General features: G+C 36.2%; 1 protein-coding gene across 1 annotated transcript; it reads right to left on the reverse strand.

Annotated features, from left to right (window-relative positions):
* Positions 1–4,021: 4,021 nt before the first annotated feature.
* On the reverse strand, positions 4,022–18,648 carry LOC137401203 (3'(2'),5'-bisphosphate nucleotidase 1-like). Its single transcript, XM_068087600.1, has 7 exons — positions 18,460–18,648; positions 15,913–16,017; positions 14,911–15,018; positions 11,316–11,505; positions 10,144–10,289; positions 7,968–8,094; positions 4,022–4,348 (listed from the first exon to the last, which is right to left on the reverse strand). The coding sequence occupies exons 1-7, from the start codon at positions 18,574–18,576 to the stop codon at positions 4,209–4,211; spliced, it is 933 nt and encodes a 310-aa protein (XP_067943701.1). The 5' UTR covers positions 18,577–18,648; the 3' UTR covers positions 4,022–4,208.
* Between the last annotated feature and the right edge of the window lie 28 nt (positions 18,649–18,676).

The raw sequence follows: 18,676 nt of genomic DNA on the forward strand, positions 1-18,676 counted from the left end.
TGTGAGTTTACTGTAGTACAACATAATTGCTGTCATTGGCTCTTCCTTAATTCCCAATTAATAAAAAAGTAGAACATAAACCAACTACATATCTTAATGTTTTATCTACAATTATGACACTGCAAGCTTATAAGTAGAGTTCTTCAAGTGAAAATATTATTTTGGTTTCTGCTCAACTCAATTGAATGGTTAGTAGCATCTCTGTGCCACCTGAAATATTCATAATTTAAAGAACACAATGGTACTCACAATAATATTACTATGTACATTTGAAGTTGAAATTAAAAACCATTTATGAAAGTTCAGTCAGACCCATCTGAGATAAGAAGCGTAGATTTTGCCTGCTACCTGATTAACAAATATAGTAGCTCTATTTTATACCTTCCTAAAAACCTTTTAGACTTTTATTTTTGGTTTTGCAGCTGTTTATGAATTGAGAAACTTAAAAGCAGTATAACGTATAATATATATGATATAATACATAATGATGAGTTATTTTTAAAGTCTAATCGTTTCATAGCCAAACAGCCTAAACTATTTCTACCACTCAAATCTGTGTTAAGCGCAGCTGAAGGAAGGAGTGTCAGATGCTGCTGAGGCGCTGTCAATGTGCTGCCGATCGTGTTGTAATTCAGAGAGAAGTTATAGGATAGCTGACACTTGTTTTGGCATTATATCCTGCTGTTTATTTATGCTCCTCTGCAGAGTGTCAAATTAGCTCCACAGAGCATAGATAAAACTTAACAAATCCAATGAATACAAACAATTAGTGCTCATCCTGCCTTGTTTGATTCAAGCCAGTGTTAATTTAATTTACCAACCAATGAAACAGTGGCATTCGATATGGACAGCATTTTCTCAACCTAGCCGCGTGATTTATTTTAAAATAAACATTTCTATTCGCAACACATTCCTTCATATATTTCACTTTTTTGCATAATATCATGTGTAGAAAAATTGGCAATGCGACGGCAGCTGCCGCCTGGCTTTCTGTCAATATTTTGCAATGCTCGTTATAGCTGACCATCTGCAAGCAATAAATTCTGTTGATGTAATGCTGTCAATTATTATAGACTTGTTTATTCAACAGCTGCTGCCCTCTGCTCATTGCCTCGCAGAGTTCTGCAAGACTGCAAGCCTCTCTTGACCAGTCAGCCGATGTCTGAATGTTCTCCAGATACTGACTCAAGTTCTAGCTGAGGTTGCTATAGCTGTATATATAACAGCATCAAAGTCAGCTTGTAGAAATCTTTACTATAATAAGAGGCATGTTCGTTTGTCGTATGTCTGGCTGTTCAAAGCCACGTGAATGGCTTTAAGAAAAAAAACAATCCGCACTGGTATTGAACTTGAAAACACCAGTTTGTAGACAGTTGCACTAACCGCAACACCACACAGCCACCTTGCTATACTATGAAATAGTTGCTGACATACTTATTACATCTGTCATATTTTCATGGCGCACGGGACTGCCCGTGTACGACTAAAAAAAATAATAATAGCCGTGTCTGTCCGCAGGGGCTGTCTGTCTGTCTGCAGAGACAATTTGGGCTAGAAAAAGGATTATGTCGTAAATGATTTGAACTCTTGACATCCAGCTCACACACCAGCACCAATCAGTCAGGTTAACATATTCTGGAATAATTGTACAGATAGTAACTACACCCGAAGATCTCTCACGACATACCAGAGGGTCAGGGTACTCGCTTTCACCATAATCAGAGCTGTGTCTGTTTGTCCATCTACCTGTCTGAAGCCACGCTAAGAGTGTTAAGAAAAAGAATTGCACCACAGAAGAATCGATCTTGCATATTCTGATTCCTAACCAAAGGCACTACCATCTGCACCACTCAAACACCTTTACATGTAGAAGAATAATTGTACACTTAGTTATTACACATGATGACCTTTCACGCCGTACTGGACCGCTAGAGTTCTAGTGTATGTAACTGAAAAACGTCAGACAAAAATAATATTTGTCTAAAATATATAGAAGGCAGTCATTAAGTATCTGGAATTTTGTCATAATTCTTGTGTTATTTACTGCGGGATGCTCAAATGTGAAACACTCAATTATTGCGGACTTACAATCTCATGCACAAAATGATATCATCATCGTCATCTAACTTCATTGATTTTTAAAAGCTCAACACGGGGACCAAACTGAGAGAATGTTCAAACCTAGAACTAACATCAGTAATAAGATTTTTATGAGCTGAAAGTATCAGCTGAAATACTTACTAGAATAAAGGTACAATATGGCTGTAACTGTTTGTCAGTCATTTTAGTATGAATGGGCCAGAGCATATATGGAAGGCAAAATTGAGATTCAGGAGGAAGAGTTGAGTGATAAACCAGTGGACATTTGAGCTCTTGACACCACACACACCACTTAACGATCTTCCACCTAATATCCATTCTATTAGCAGAGAAAGGCATTTTAAACACTATTTGTAAAACTAGTTATTCGATTTTAATGGCAAACCGTTGCTTTTTTCTTGTCTTTGATTTATTATCGTTGTATGGAATAATTTGAAAAACATTTCTAATTAAAATGAAATTATTGACAATAAAGTAATATATATATATACGTATTGAAAGGTGATATTGATCACTTACTAGAACATGCTAACTAGAAGAATGCCACTACTGAGTTTTTCAATATTTTAAATTTTTTCTGATGAAACTCCAATTCGATGATTATCCGTTAAACTACAGACTGATCTGCATTGGTGTTTTGACAGAGAGAACAATTTACTATCGGTTGCTTTCCGTGTCACCATCAGTTGCTCTTCCTGTCACCACTAGTGGCTCTTCTGGAAACGAACTCGTGACCCCTGACCCCAGGTCAGGTGGTTTAAGTCAATAGACCGCAGCTGCTCTCTAACTTCTTTTAAGGAAAATTATAAATTGCTCTGGTTTCAGATCAACAGCAGTTCCAAAGCTGACCACAAAACATTTATGTGGCAGGGTATTTTTAATCTACGTTCGATTGGTCTACCAGCTGACATTTTAAAAGGTAAGATAGTATTAAAATGATCACCAATCTGTTATGCATAGATTATTGATTATTAAACTAATTCTCAAGCAGCCCACAAGAACTATGAAGAATGCCTAGTGAATACAAGTTTTTGTTAACACTCAACTGTAAGACTTTTCTGACAGCAGTATGTCAAATATGAGCAATTCCATAACATGTTAAAGATTTTAAGTTACCTACTCTCTTTAGTTATTGGTCACTAGTTACTAGTACTAACCACTTTCCATAGAGCGGCATGCAAATACGTATTGAAGTGCTTTCTGGCTTTTGTTAGACCAATTTCACTCTTTTGACAAGAAAAATCTGGTACCCAAGAACAGGTCGAGGCATGACAGCATTTCCATCTAGTTGGGGTGGATGGCCAATAGATGGCCCTTGCTGGCAGCATCAACCAAGCATAGTAATAAGGCAGCAGCCTGTTAGCATAGGAAAGCGTACAAATAATCTTGTTTGTAAACTGCTGTTTTTGTTCATTCACTCTGAGATCTTACAATTTTTCATTTATTTCTCATCTTTTTGCACCATTTTTATTTTTGATGGCACCAAGATTTTTCAAACTTTTCACCCACAAGCTTTTTTAATAAATAATTTTTCAACATACATTATTTAAATGTTTACTAGTTTACAAAAATAAAATTTTTCTGTTGGGAAGGGTGCTGATTTATAAGTGATAACGCTCAAGAAATATGACTTGCAAGAACTATCAAGCAGTAAAAACTGTACTCATGTTACCTTTTCTAGAAACAAGTTAAACAATTATTATAAATGAGGTGGCTTAAAGTCTATGCTGTTTGTTTTACAAGTGTAAAGAATTAATTTAGGTTTGAGCTAAATTCCTTTTGATGATGCAGTGTAGTGTGGTAACCAATTAATCTTTGATGCATTTAATAGTAGTTGTCTACCCTCAAACTCAAATTAATCGAGAAGACAACTCCTTAAAGCATTACAGAACGGTTTTTGACGAATGAAACTGATGAAACATAAGAATATATGAAATTGATGTATTTGCAAACAAACTTATCAATGTAAAAGACAATAGAAGCATGATCTTTGATACTACTCACATACATCTAAATTGCATAGACTTGATATATCCAAATTGCATAGACCTGCAAACTGTTTCACAATACTGAATTGAAATGAATGAATCCGTTGGAAATGAGTATCCTTAGGATTTGACTGGGTTGAGCGCCTCCTTAACGCTAGCTGGGATTCTGTTCAAGTACCACGAATGGTCGGAATGCAGGGTAGCAAGGACACCACCGGTATTTTGTCTCTGCACCTCCTTATGGTATTGCAGGTCACTTCCTGTTAGTAATAATAAGAACAATATGATAGTTATGCAACACTTCTGGTACAACTAGAGCGTTAGCAACAAAACTTAATATTCTATATTTGAGCAAACCAATTCCACTAGAGAATGTAATATGTTAGATCTGAATATGTTTTAGAAAAGCAGTTGACAATAGACATATTCCAGTTAACAAATCAGGACTACATATCTCCAAGTCATTCGGTTACAAATTGGTTTTCTTATGAAGAAAATTTCAATCCTTGAACATGCTTTCAAAGCCGTATGAATTGCGCACCTATGCAAAAATTCACAAAGATCAAATAAATATTTTGTAAAGCAAGGAGTACAGCTTCACAAAGACACCAACCACAAAACAATAAAAATGAATAAGTAACTTTTTGCTTTTCGGTAAAGTCATTAGTCCTTTTCACAAACAGCAATGCTATAGCACTGCTCATTAAGTCTGGTTACCATATACGTCGCAAAGCACCGGTGACAGAACCGCAGGCTATTAGCAGTTAAATGGGAATCTGCCCGAAGGTAGTTGCCGGCGGCAACACAAGAGTTTAGAGCTGTTCAAGTTCAAGCTGTTTAGAGCCGCAGGTAAAACCGCAGGTAAAACCGCAGGTAAAACCTTACCGAAATGCACTGTACAGATTAAGGTCAACATTATCGAAACGGTATGGCGAGCGAACATTTTTATGCCATTATTAGCGATGCAGTTTTATGTGAACATAAGCCGCCGAGCCTAGTGTCGCAAGCGTTTTGCTGCGCAAGATTACTGCCGAAGTCTCGCAATCGATATGGGAACTAGGCTTAGGGATGTACAGCTGAGGCAACTAACATCAACATTTAAAATATGGTTGACATCTGTTCATCGGTGGCAAGGTGTTCTAACTTTTTGATTGGCTAACAAACCAATATAACTAAAAAATCACCGACTAACCAACATCTATGCTACCCTCTGCTGCTAAAACCACTTATCTCCCTTAAAAATGGTTTTTCGCTATGCAGCTGGTCAATTTTGCTCTGATTAATTAGTTTCAGCGAAATTCCATTACATAATTCCTTCATCTATTATGTAATTTAAGTTCATCAATAAAGGATTATTAATTCCTGTGTTAATCTGTTATGAGTAGTTCTATCCGCAGTTCCCTTGAACAGATTTTGAGAACTCTGCAGATAAAACTACTTATCAGCTGTTAAGTAGTTTTATGTGCAGTTCAGGGTATCTGATTCATGCAATGTCTGCTGCAAAAACTATTTATGAAATTTAATAAAGGCAACAGACAAAATTTCAAAGCTTACTAAACAAATATTTTCTCTTTTTACCTATTTATAAATTTGGACCGCTCACAAAAATCAGTGTTTACTTACATATTGGCATCTTAAGAACCTGACAACTCGCTAAAAAGCAGGGACACATTTTAGAAGACAAGATACAGTATGAAAGATCTAAACATCTGTTGAGACCATATTTTGATTGTTCAAAATCATACCGTCAAAAAATAAACCAGTTCAGAAGAGTTTGAGTATATGTAGAGTTTTTGAAAATCAGTTACAATGATAAAAAAAAACATTTATCCATCAGAGTGTTGATCAGCAAACAGCGAATAAAATTGCTCTCGCTACAAGAAATAGAGAAGGTAGTTTGTATAAAGATTTATATACTTTACTTATATTATACTTTACATACTGTCCAAAGTAATCTTAACATGGCATTATTTATTTTATATAAATCTGCATGGGACATTCTGCATATATCATTTAATTATTCTTCATAGACCATTTAACACAATATTTCATATGTTGCTTTTTATAGTACTCTAAATATAACATTTTGCAGAATAATTCTTTTCTTAACACAAATATTCAGCAAAATTATTTTATTATTTTGAACACTAAGGATTAGGTTTGTAAAATAATTTATATACTTCACTTATATTATTCGTTACATAGTGTTCAAAATAATAAAATAATTTTGCTGAATATTTGTGTTAAGAAAATAATTATTCTGCAAAATGTTATATTTAGAGTACTATAAAAAGCAACATATGAAATATTGTGTTAAATGGTCTATGAAGAATAATTAAATGATATATGCAGAATGTCCCATGCAGATTTATATAAAATAAATAATGCCATGTTAAGATTACTTTGGACAGTATGTAAAGTGTAATATAAGTAAAGTATATAAATCTTTATACAAACTACCTTCTCTATTTCTTGTAGCGAGAGCAATTTTATTCGCTGTTTGCTGATCAACACTCTGATGGATAAATGTTTTTTTTATCATTGTAACTGATTTTCAAAAACTCTACATATACTCAAACTCTTCTGAACTGGTTTATTTTTTGACGGTATGATTTTGAACAATCAAAATATGGTCTCAACAGATGTTTAGATCTTTCATACTGTATCTTGTCTTCTAAAATGTGTCCCTGCTTTTTAGCGAGTTGTCAGGTTCTTAAGATGCCAATATGTAAGTAAACACTGATTTTTGTGAGCGGTCCAAATTTATAAATAGGTAAAAAGAGAAAATATTTGTTTAGTAAGCTTTGAAATTTTGTCTGTTGCCTTTATTAAATTTCATAAATAGTTTTTGCAGCAGACATTGCATGAATCAGATACCCTGAACTGCACATAAAACTACTTAACAGCTGATAAGTAGTTTTATCTGCAGAGTTCTCAAAATCTGTTCAAGGGAACTTCGGATAGAACTACTCATAACAGATTAACACAGGAATTAATAATCCTTTATTGATGAACTTAAATTACATAATAGATGAAGGAATTATGTAATAAAATTTCGCTGAAACAAATTAATCAGAGCAAAATTGACCAGCTGCATAGCGAAAAACCATTTTTAAGGGAGATAAGTGGTTTTAACAGCAGAGGGCAGTATGGCTTTGGTTAAAAAGAAACACTTCTGTGTCAGACCAGCATTTTATAGATTATTTGAATTTTTTGTTACTTGTTTTACTGCTGATAACGACATGTTCAACAGTAGAGCAATTATTATAAGCATCAATTATTATTTCTACTCGTCCCTATCCTAATCCCTAGCCGTTCACTGGATAGAATACCTAAAAAACACATATTAGTTGAATGAAGTTTTTTTAGTATTACATAACACATTTGGGGCTCTATCCATGTTGAATACTCTCACCATATGGTCATGCATATATATAACCTTTAGTTTGAGCTAATTGCAGCCTGAGCAGACAAGTTATAAAATTGATAAATTTAAAAACGTATTCTTCACACCACGAATATCTGGCCTAACAGTACATGTACAAGCCAGCAAAAACCTAACCTTAGAATTTAAAATTAGAACAGGGTGTCAAAAAGCATTGGAGGGTTCAAATTTGTCACAAAAATCAACAAATAAAACCACAGTCAGGTGCGCTTCAACACCAAGTGAATGAATAATTAATAAATAAATAATTAAAACAAAACAATAATTTTTTCATGATTTTGTGAATGAAATAATTAAAACCCTGCAGCAAATAAAAAATGTACCACCGGGGCATCTTCCTGTTTAGCTGAAGACGTATCTAACAATTAAATTTTCCTCCTACTTCTTGGAATGGCAGAATTTGACTTTAATAACAAAATCAAAATGTGATGTACCGTGCATATCTGTCAGAGTGCCTCCCTTCTCCTTCAGAATAGCCTCAGGGGCACAAGTATCCCACTTTTTGCAGCCAGGACTGGCAAACACATAGGCATGCACCACCCCATCCAGCAACAGCATAACCTATAAAATTAAACCAACCATAAGCCTAGCTCTAATTCAGCCAATGGACAGACCCAAGAGCCAGCCTAGATTAGATTACTTAACTACCGGCTTCCAAAAATGTATTGTACTACAGTACACCCTAAAGGCGTGGTCACACGAGCACCGAACCGACGTAGGATCGGTTCGGTTCGGAGGCTGGTTCGGTTCGTGGCACATGTCACACGGCCACCGAAGTAACTTCGCTTCCTAGATACCATTCGTATAGAGACAGGACACGGTTTCATTAGTAGTCGTTATGTATTTGAGTTAAATATTTCTATTGTAAACAAAAAACTTTGAGGAACAATTATAATTACACAGCAGATTTATCAGAAGATCGTTCGGCTGCTCAAAATAAATCACTCGATACAAATATTTTGCTAACCCTTCCCATCAACATAATTATATTTTTTTATTAACATATGAATGTTTTTCTATGCTGAGTACATAACAAACAAAAACAGTCTTTATCATAGTACTGTGGTTTTACATAAATAAATCAGTCAACGATAGTTCATCAGGATGAATATGACACATTACTTATATTCTACACGAAAGAAAATCACAACCATTCCCTTACATTTATGCAAAACTTAAGTGCAACATCTTACATTTATGCAACCCAATCACAAGTCCGGGTGAACCTTGTCGTAAATTGCTTCATGTTGTTTATTAAACGAAATAAAAGTATCGTCCCATTTCTTTTTTAACTTTACTCACACGCACGTAAGAAGAAATGTGACGCGTGCTCGCTAGAATTCTAGAATTTTAACCAGCCAATAAGAGCAAGGGTTCGGCATGAAATTTCGAGCAGTACCGAAATAGTTCGTTTCGGCCAGAAATGTCCTCAGCCGAACTTTTTAGAGCTGAAAACGACGTCGTTTTGCGTCATTTAGTTCGGTTCGGTGCCCGTGTGACCACGGCTTAAGGATACAATTTTGATCCATTCCAAGGTTGGCATAGTATGGTGAAAAAAATCGTATGTAAGGGTATAGAAATCATAGTAACTATTTATACAAGATTTTCCTTGTAAAAATCATCAGAATCTTATACAAATACTGCACACATTAAATTTTAGTAATATAATAGAATATTAACCTTAGTAACTATAGTTACCTACAGTAACTTTGTTATATTTAGTGTATTTATTGATTATGATCTGCAATAAAAGGTAACTTTACAATATAATATGGGCAGTGAGTTCTAAGGAGTTCTTACTCCCTACTAAGGAGTTCTTACTTTCAAAGCAGACATAACATAAACGTTGAATTTAACTTAAATGAATTTAGCTTACTAAAAGAATACTTAAAGCTACGTTTTAATATGCATTTTTAACTATTTTACTAAACTTCAACTTTTTCATCGCTAAAATTTCACCACCTATTAGTTTCTGGTTTCGTTTTTATTATAATTTTAGCTGGTCTCATTTAAACCCTTTTTTAAGCTAATTTGGCAAAAAAACCGGATGATGCTGTATTCATAATGAAATGGATTTTTGTTAGCAGGTTAAAAGAAGTTGTCTGGCCACTAAACTTTCTGTTTGAAGGAATTGCAACTCCAACTTTGCTACTAGTTAAAAAAGAAAAATATTATCGTTTTGTACACGAGAATTGTTGAAATGAGAGAAATCGGTCATCGTGCTTCTTTCAGGCCTTGTGAAAATGTTTTCGGCAAACAATATTTCGGCGTCTTTGTTATTTTGACATACATAATAAGCATACCAACTGCCAAATTTGAACTCGGGCGAAAATACTGTTGACTTTGTATGGTGAAATAAGATTCGTATGGCGAGGTGAAAAAATCAATATATTCTATTTTGTAAGGTGAAAAAATTGTATATCAATGTAATCGTAACTTGAGGATGCACTGTATACAAAACTTACTTGCTATAGAATTAACAGTTATGATACAAAGAATTGTAAGCTATCACGGCTATAAACTCAGGTAGTTCAACTTGTGCGTCGATACCCTAGCTCACAGTTAGGACCAAGGTGGCAAAAGACTAGGATTAGTTCGGTTGATATCTACCTTATGGCCAGCACCTCCAACTCTGAGCACCTCTGTTGGTTCACAGGCTTCGATGGAGTCATTGACGGCCTTATTAGAATGAGACCTGGTTGTAGCGATTATATTTCCCTCTGTTGGTGGTTTCTTATCCGTCAGACCGAAAACCCCTGAAAGTCGTAATCAGATTACAACCAGATACCAGGTTATTTTCTAAGGCTGCACTTTGTTGTTTGCTTATTTTCTAGTATCAAATGCTCAAAAAACATGTATAACGGACAAACTCGTTACAAGAAGTTTAAATAAACTCTTTAACATTATTGTAAACGACAATAAACCAACACTCCAGTTTTATGGAAGATGTATTGGATAAAACAGTCGATTTACTGTCGGCAAGAGCAGATAACTCCAACAATGAAATAGAGTTATTTTGTATGCTATTTATTACGCGCAAGTGAAATTCCAAACGAAACTTGACTGTCTATTCGGTGCTAGTTGATGTTTGAAGGTAAAACTGTAATGAGGTGGCTGTAGTTTGCAATGACACAAGCGGCACAAGCTGCCCTTCCAAAAGGGAAATACAGTGATCCCTCACTTTTTGCTTTTCACTTTTAATGGAACTGTCGTCCTCCATGATGAGTAAAATTTTGCTAAAGAGAAACTAATTTCTCCAAAGTGTATGTATGAGCCAAATTTTAACACCAGAACACTTGAACTGCTTTTTAAACATGTTGTATTTATTTCCTATATAATAATTAATAAGTGAGTAAATTGAAGTTATCTTCATTGACTTTCAGGTCATATTTCAACTTCAGTCCAAGTATTTTAAGCCAGAGAATGCACTTACATAGTACGAGCGTAATTTGTGTTTCATCTGGTCTGAATATTCGTACTTGTGATTAACTGGGTTCGTTGTGAGAAGGAAGTCACATGTTTGTAAATGTATTCTACGTATTTCAATATTTTTTAATGTTGTTTTAATTAATTTTTTTCAATTTAAAATTTTTGAAATTAAACATTTTTTAACCACAAAGTACTAAAACCGTGAAAGATGAGCCGCGACGTACCGAGGGATTATTGTATGCGAAAAATTAAAAGGAGCTTTAAAAATTACGAAATAAACAAATAATCTTTATCGAAATACGCATTAAAAATAAGGTAGTACCGTAGCCAAAAGCTATAACAGACATTCTCACCTAAACCATTTAGAGAGTAGATGGTTCTGCCTAGCTCGGCTCCTTTGTTCTGGTAATTGAAGTAAGGTTGGTGTATGACCCCTCCGATGGCCTTCCCCTGCCATGACAGGCCAATCAGCACTGTCACATGATCGAGCAAGCCTTGAGTGAACTCCTTCGTACCGTCCAGGGGATCCACCCACATCACAAGCTAAAGGACAGATTATATTATATGCATCAAATGTATCGCAACAAATTATGTCATACATGTCTGTATAAACACAATATACACTTCCTACATGCGTGTCAATGTTGTGGTGAAAATCCGAGAAAAATAAAACTGCTAACAAACATCAAGTTTATGACATGTTCGCTTTTAGCTCACTGCCTATAAGCTAAGAACAAAATTACAGTTTTGTAATTCAAGGTGAAGAGGCTAGACAAAATTGAAAATAAAATATAAAAAATAATGTACAGGCTAAGTTAATCCGGGTTAACCTAGTCTAGGTAAGTTACGCCCATGTCTCTATCACTACCTTTACCTGCGGGCTTATGAATCATCGATCCTGCACTTGCATTCACGTGTCTCTAAAGACTGGTTCACACTACGTCTCAGTATGTCGGGGTTAACCCCAAAATACATTGGTGATTGTTTGTAATAACACTGTCCACCCTATTGTGAACCCATTCGCATTTACATGGCGATTAGTCTGCGACATATCGTTCTCATTACACAATGCGGTCTCTGAAACCATGAAATACTAGTCCCGCAGCAACTATCGTGAAAGGAAATATAGATTAAGTAATCCGCTACAGCCAATCACCATCACTGAAGTGGTGCACATTGCACAGACTGTCATGGATGTCACAGACTGTCATGGATGTCACAGACTGTGAAGGATGTCACAGATACTTCGCAAATATTGAGAAAGTGTGACAGCTGAAATGTTTTCTGACAAATCAGCGTTGCCTCAGCAATGCCATCGGCCTACTGCGCACATAGCCGACGAATAATCATTGAGAGGACAACCCTGACATCTGGTAATACAGTATAAACCAGCCCAAAGACACATCAGTAAAAAATCTTTATTTGTTTGTCACATAAATTAATTTTTTTGCAGTTTTATAAACTGCATTTGCTTTAAACTTGTGTATTTACCAGCAGTAAGGAGTTAAAGTATGTTTATTGGCTGTGGAACGAATTAAACAAATTACCATGTGTTCTTATGGAAATATTTGCTCCAACATAAGATGGTTTTAACATATGAATGAGACCTTGGCACGCTTGAACTCTGTACACAAATAGAGACACTCTTGCTGATACTTGCTGAAGTGTTCAACGTCGCAGAGGTAAAAGATATCAACTATTGGAATCTTAAAACCTCAACTAGTGAAGATATTGGGAGTTGTGCTCTAGAAATAATAACTCTGTAACCAAATGTAAAATGACTTGACAATTTACAGCAATACAGATTTGTGCAATGCACCTGTGCATACCCTAGGACACTTATATTTCGCTAAGATTTAGTTTTGTGAGTAGCATACAGAGTAAAATTTCACTGCACCTTAATTTCGCAGTTCTGGTGAGTGCGAAAATATAGTGATGTGAAAATAAATGCTGTGGAACAAACATAACTAGATTCCTCAGGTTCAGTTCACCGCAGGCCTGTATTCACTGGTTGCAAGTTGGGGCGGCTAATGTTGGGCGACTAGTTATGAACACCTGGGGGTGTTGAGGGGGCGGTGGAAGCCCCCAACTGGTTTTTCTTATGTAGGGCCTCAGCCGGGCCTCTCATGTGAAGTTGTAAAACATTTTATAGGAAAGTATCAACTTTTTTCTATTTTTTGAGATTAGTTTTGTTTTAGGTGATGTGACTGACGAGACGTTTTTAAATTAAAATAGGCAAAACTTGACCGCAGTTAAAACGCTCAGAAAAAAGACATCTTTTTCTTTTGAGCGTTTTAACAAAGATCAATTTTGCCAATTTCATTTTAAGTTCACGTGGTGGTTTCCACGCTTTCAATGGGACATGACCACGCTGATGTTTGGTAAAACTTGATATTTTGCAAACCTTTATAAAGGTCGTTAACAAGAATATTTTGCCACTGATGATGATAATAATGACGCCTAAGAACTACTAAAAGTTGATGTTTGTCTCTATGGCTTCGAATAAAGTGATATTCTACAGCGATAACAACCGCCTCCATAGCCGTTGGGCAAATAACTTTTCGAATGAATGATGTTGAGGTCAAGTTATCTGAAGCAATTTATCATTGCGTGGGAACGGACCAAACAAATCCGTTGGAGTTAACCTTGTGTTTGAGATGAAATGTTACATTTTATCCGAGGGCGAGTTATCCGAGTTTGACTATACTTAGCCGCGGAAAGTTCCTAAAAATTTGGGACGGCTCAGCCGGCCAGCTGCTCCAGGGAATACGGGCCTGGTTCACCAATAAGAAAAAAATTTCAATTTGGAACTAGTTTGTAATTGTGAACCGCAGGCAGAATGGTTTGGGCGAGGTCGATAATGCAATTTGATCGCTTGCTGCCATTTTTTTCTTGGACTATCAATGAACAAAGCTATTTAATTTCGCGGTTTCGCTCGTTCGTTATGATAGTTTAGTTTCACACATGAAATTTTGCGAGAGGGTGACTCGGCAAAAACGCGAAAGTTAGATGAAGCGAATACATAAGTGTCCTAGGGTATTATAAATTGGGACTGGAGAGAACTTACAGATACTCTTCAAATGTTAGTATCATAAAGAATGGCATTGCACAAGGACCTCTCATCACACAAACTGACAGTACTAAAGACTCCACCAGTTACAATACATTACATAAATCAGTTAGCTGGTTTCTCCACTTAGCACACACGCAGCTTCAATAGAATAGGTTGAATATATAGGACATTGATAAAACGTCTACTAATAGGCCTATATGATTAATGAGCTTGTCAATAAAATGCTCAACTTGTTGGCAACCTGCATACGAAACAAACAGGCAGAGTATTTCATGACCTTTTATGGATACTAATATCCTGGCAGTCTTGAGTGATGTAAGAGATTGTCATGCGTGATATGTATCCTCACAATTACTCTGCAGCTATTAGCTCAGATGGTAGTGTTCATGGTTGGTAATCTGCATGTTGTGGGTTCAATTCTTGCATGAGACACTATTTTTTCTCTAATATTAGAGCCTTGGAGAGTTATATGAATACAACGGAGTAGCCACCGCTACTAAATACTGTTTCCTTATAAAATTTTGTCAAACAAAATGTTAAATTAGATGCTAAACTGTTACTAGCTGATTACTAAGTCGGCGAAAAACAAGTTTGATCAGCAAAGAAAAATGTTAGTTGGCATTCTATGTAATTCAAAACCAGCATAAAACACATCAAAATTGTGGAGGTCTGGTAACCTCCAACAATTTTATGGTTCTCGAATGTTTATATATTTTATGGCGTGAGAGAAGACTTGACAGCGTGTCAGCTGGAAAAAGTGAAAATATGATTTGATCCCATCTGCTTTGGCTGACGAGAAGGACAAGGAATCTCTAGCGCTTCTATGGTGGTCAGAACATGCATAAAGAATGACCACTGACGACCACACGGCCTACCTCGGACTCGGGAGCATTCACAAACTTTTCTGGGCAGGTCATAGCCATGACATCATCGGCAAATCCAGTCTCCATGATGTCCTTGTCCACTGTCTCATCTAGGTCATCCTATAAAACACGGCAAAACGACTCAAAAGTCAACCGACATTCATATCTCAATTATATATCTGACAGACAGCGCAAAGCAATTTGTCCGTAACAAACATGCTTCTAAATTCTAGTTGTGAATTGATTGGAATGGCAGGCATCAGTTCATGACTAGACAACTCTTCGATGAAATGAGAGAGCAAGAATAAGAGACAGTGACTCAGCTTTTTGAGACTTATGAAAGTAAGTTTCAATTAAAATGATGTTAGCGCATCCAGCAAAGCACGAGGTGATAACTCTGAACACATGAAGCTAAGGCACCATATAAATTAACAACGAGAAGGCAACTCCCACCGCTAAAGAGCCTGAGGTCTCAAATACACAAAAGCTACTTTATTGAAAAATGAAATGCTTAACCATCTTTTATGAAGAATGTTATGAATGTAGTGTATCTAGAGATGTACTTCATAAACATAACATAATTACATATTTACAAACGATATCACGCACTCATAATACCGGTAGCTGTAATATGAACAGCAAGCCTGATATGCTGTCAAGAAAACACTAAGTATTCCACACATGAAATGAAAGTGAATTAAAAACCTTTTTGAAACAACGTTTTATAGATATAGGCAAAAAGTATCACAATATTATGTCACACCCAAGAATGCTGAGCCAGCCTGAAAACCATTTCACCATATCACAATTCATAGGCTAATAAAGCATGATAATCTAGACAACAGGCTTAGCCTGAGAACTTCTGTATGTAAATGCAGCATATTGCAGATACCATTGGTTTGAGTAACCGGTAGCTATATGATGCGTCATCAATCCAGGCATTACGCCGGTGAAAGTAGCTGTAAAGACATACGCAAGAGTTATTTCCTCTTACAACAAAATCGATAGACTCACCTCCTCACCAATGACGGTGAGTTTGGGAAAGTTATGGTAGAGCGAGGAGACGATGCATCGCTGCACAGTTCGATCAGCCTCTGTCTGAAGGTCATTCACATTTTCCTAAATAACAACAAAAGTCATACGTATATTTATTTGCACACTTGATGTCTTCTCTTTCATACCTTTTTTAAAACTCACTATTCTTCGCTTCACATTTGCCTGTGAGACATTAAAAGGTTTGCGAGTTTGTGCGTGGAGGAGACAATCCAGTAGCGATGGCCCATAACTATCCGCCTGCCACAGCAGCTCAGTGACGCTTGTCTACTGATAATATGGCAAGTCGTGTAAGTGCACCCTCCTTGATGAAAAACAAGATAATACACGTACAAACTAATCAGGTATAACCAACCTAGTGATACTATCACTATTTCTATATGCTTATTGTTAATGGGGCAACATTGCTTTAATTTAACTGATAACTGATAGCTATCTCTGGAATGGCCATGCACTGTAGCTGGATGCGGCGTTCCATTCAGTCACCCGTACCGTGATGCTTGGACACGAAACCGGCCAACAATTCTCATGGTTTCTGGGGAGTAAAACCATTTCACATTAGTGTCATCTCAGCAAGGTTACGCAATGCTATGCCAACCAGTTGAGCGAGAACTTGCTCCCAGCTGTCAATATCCTCACAAATCTGAGGAACTATCTGTCTATTGTTACTAGGCCGTAGGGCTACTACTCTGTATAAACTGTCAACAACTTCATGCTAGAATCTACATGTAGAAAGGGGCAGAGATACAGTGGAGAGAAGATATTATTCCAAGGCTTTCACAGTATCGCTAAGTTAAACCCAAAGTATGATCAACACTGCCAGAAACTTGTGTAAGCAAAGATTTTGGGCAGACTGATGTTCCAGCTAACTACAAATTTCTCCCATGTGTAATTGTGATACCCTCTGGATCGTCTAGATGCAATAGAGATAGCTGGGCCATATGATAATCGTGAAAAAAAGTAAAAGTAAAAAAAAGTTCCAAAGTAGAACAAGCAGTAATAAGTGTGTAACTCTGAATTTGAGTCAATCATTTACTTCTGGCTTTGGTAACAGTAGTCAAGTGTTATCATCCAAGTGCAGTTTGACAAAAACTGACAAAGTCAACTACAAACTAGAGTGAGACCTTGACAGCCTAAAAGCATAAGTCTAACATAAGTCTCGTAACATTCTGACACTTGTTTTTCAACTAGGCTAATAGACAACTGCTGTCACTGATTACATCCTTCTGTATGTACCATGAGCAACTGCCGACACATGCAGATCCTATGTCACCTGCAAGACATGAGGTAATACTCTATTTAGGCTACATAAGTTGACAATCACGGCTATAACTCTGAAAGCTTGCAAAGCCCCTTCACTAATGCATTCAAACATTGTGACTTACTTTGAATTTAGTTTTTGCATGATACTTCAAAACAAATTTAATTACCATGACAATGAGGAATGAAGTGAGAACTACAACATCTGGTCGTTGAGTTTGTCAATAACGATAATCCTAGCTTATGGAGAGGGAGAGCGTCACATTCAGTTGAAAAGCATTGACATGCAAGATTTATGCTTCCACATTCACTTCTTACAAATAGGTTATCACGCATATGAGCGGGTGATGAAGCATCGGGCGTAGCAGAGTGCATTTTCTATACTCCAGACAACAATAATCAAAGTTTCTATTATAATGGTGTCTTAGCATATTGAATATTTGGTCTACAGGTGCAAAACTGGAAAATTCCATAAACATGGTGTTATGTAAGTTTAGCCAGATGCCTTGTAAAATAATATCACCTCTTCTTCTATGATAGCAAAAGAGATTTAAAGTGAACTGAACAGCGCTTATTAACTGTGGAACATTTGCAGATGTCTACATAAAAATGGATGCTGAAAAAAGGAGTGTGTAATTAAGAATGATTGGCAGCAGTTTTTCTTATTTACTAATCAACACAAATGCAGCAGTAACTAATATTTTTTTAATATGGCCCTTCACTTTCTGGGCAAAAAAATGACTTACGCCAGCTTACAACATGCCAGCATCATATTAGATCCTAGAAGGAAGCTCTGTCTGTTTCATGATTTTGACCATGAAACAGACAGAGCGAGCACCAAGTGGGTGTCTTATACAAAAGTAACAGTATGATTTGGTTTTAATAACTAAAGTGTTAACTAATGATACACTCGACTTTAGAAGGAGAGAACGAGATTAGAACGGCCACATTAGAACGAGCATTTTAAAAATCGTTTTAACAGCTCATTTTATTGCTATCAACAACAAAAGAAACGTTTAAACTGTCGTTTAAACATTATAGAATATATTTAAATTGATCCTATTAAATTATAAATACACATTAGGTTTAAACAATGCGTGGTAAAAGCGTGTATCCTTCAAACGTGTAATTATAAAACATATTTATGGTAAAACAACTAATAGATGAAAAATTTGTCAATTTCTGGTGATTATGATAAAGCATCTCACAACGTTCAATAAGTTGAAGCCCGATAGTTCAAAACCTTACCTTTTCAACGATTCCTAGTTCTCCAGAGCTCAGAATACGTCGAACTATGTTTCCCGATTTTTCAGCAATTTTAACAGAAGCAGCTAGTAATCGGAGAACAGTGGGTACGCTCGCCATTTTCACAATTATATGGACAACAACACGGAAACAAACTACACCGGTGAAGATTTACAGGACAGGTGACCAAGCTTCAAAATCACATGAGAATTCTCCGTGA

This window comes from Watersipora subatra, chromosome 7 (assembly GCF_963576615.1).
Source record: "Watersipora subatra chromosome 7, tzWatSuba1.1, whole genome shotgun sequence".
NCBI lineage: Eukaryota > Metazoa > Bryozoa > Gymnolaemata > Cheilostomatida > Watersiporidae > Watersipora > Watersipora subatra.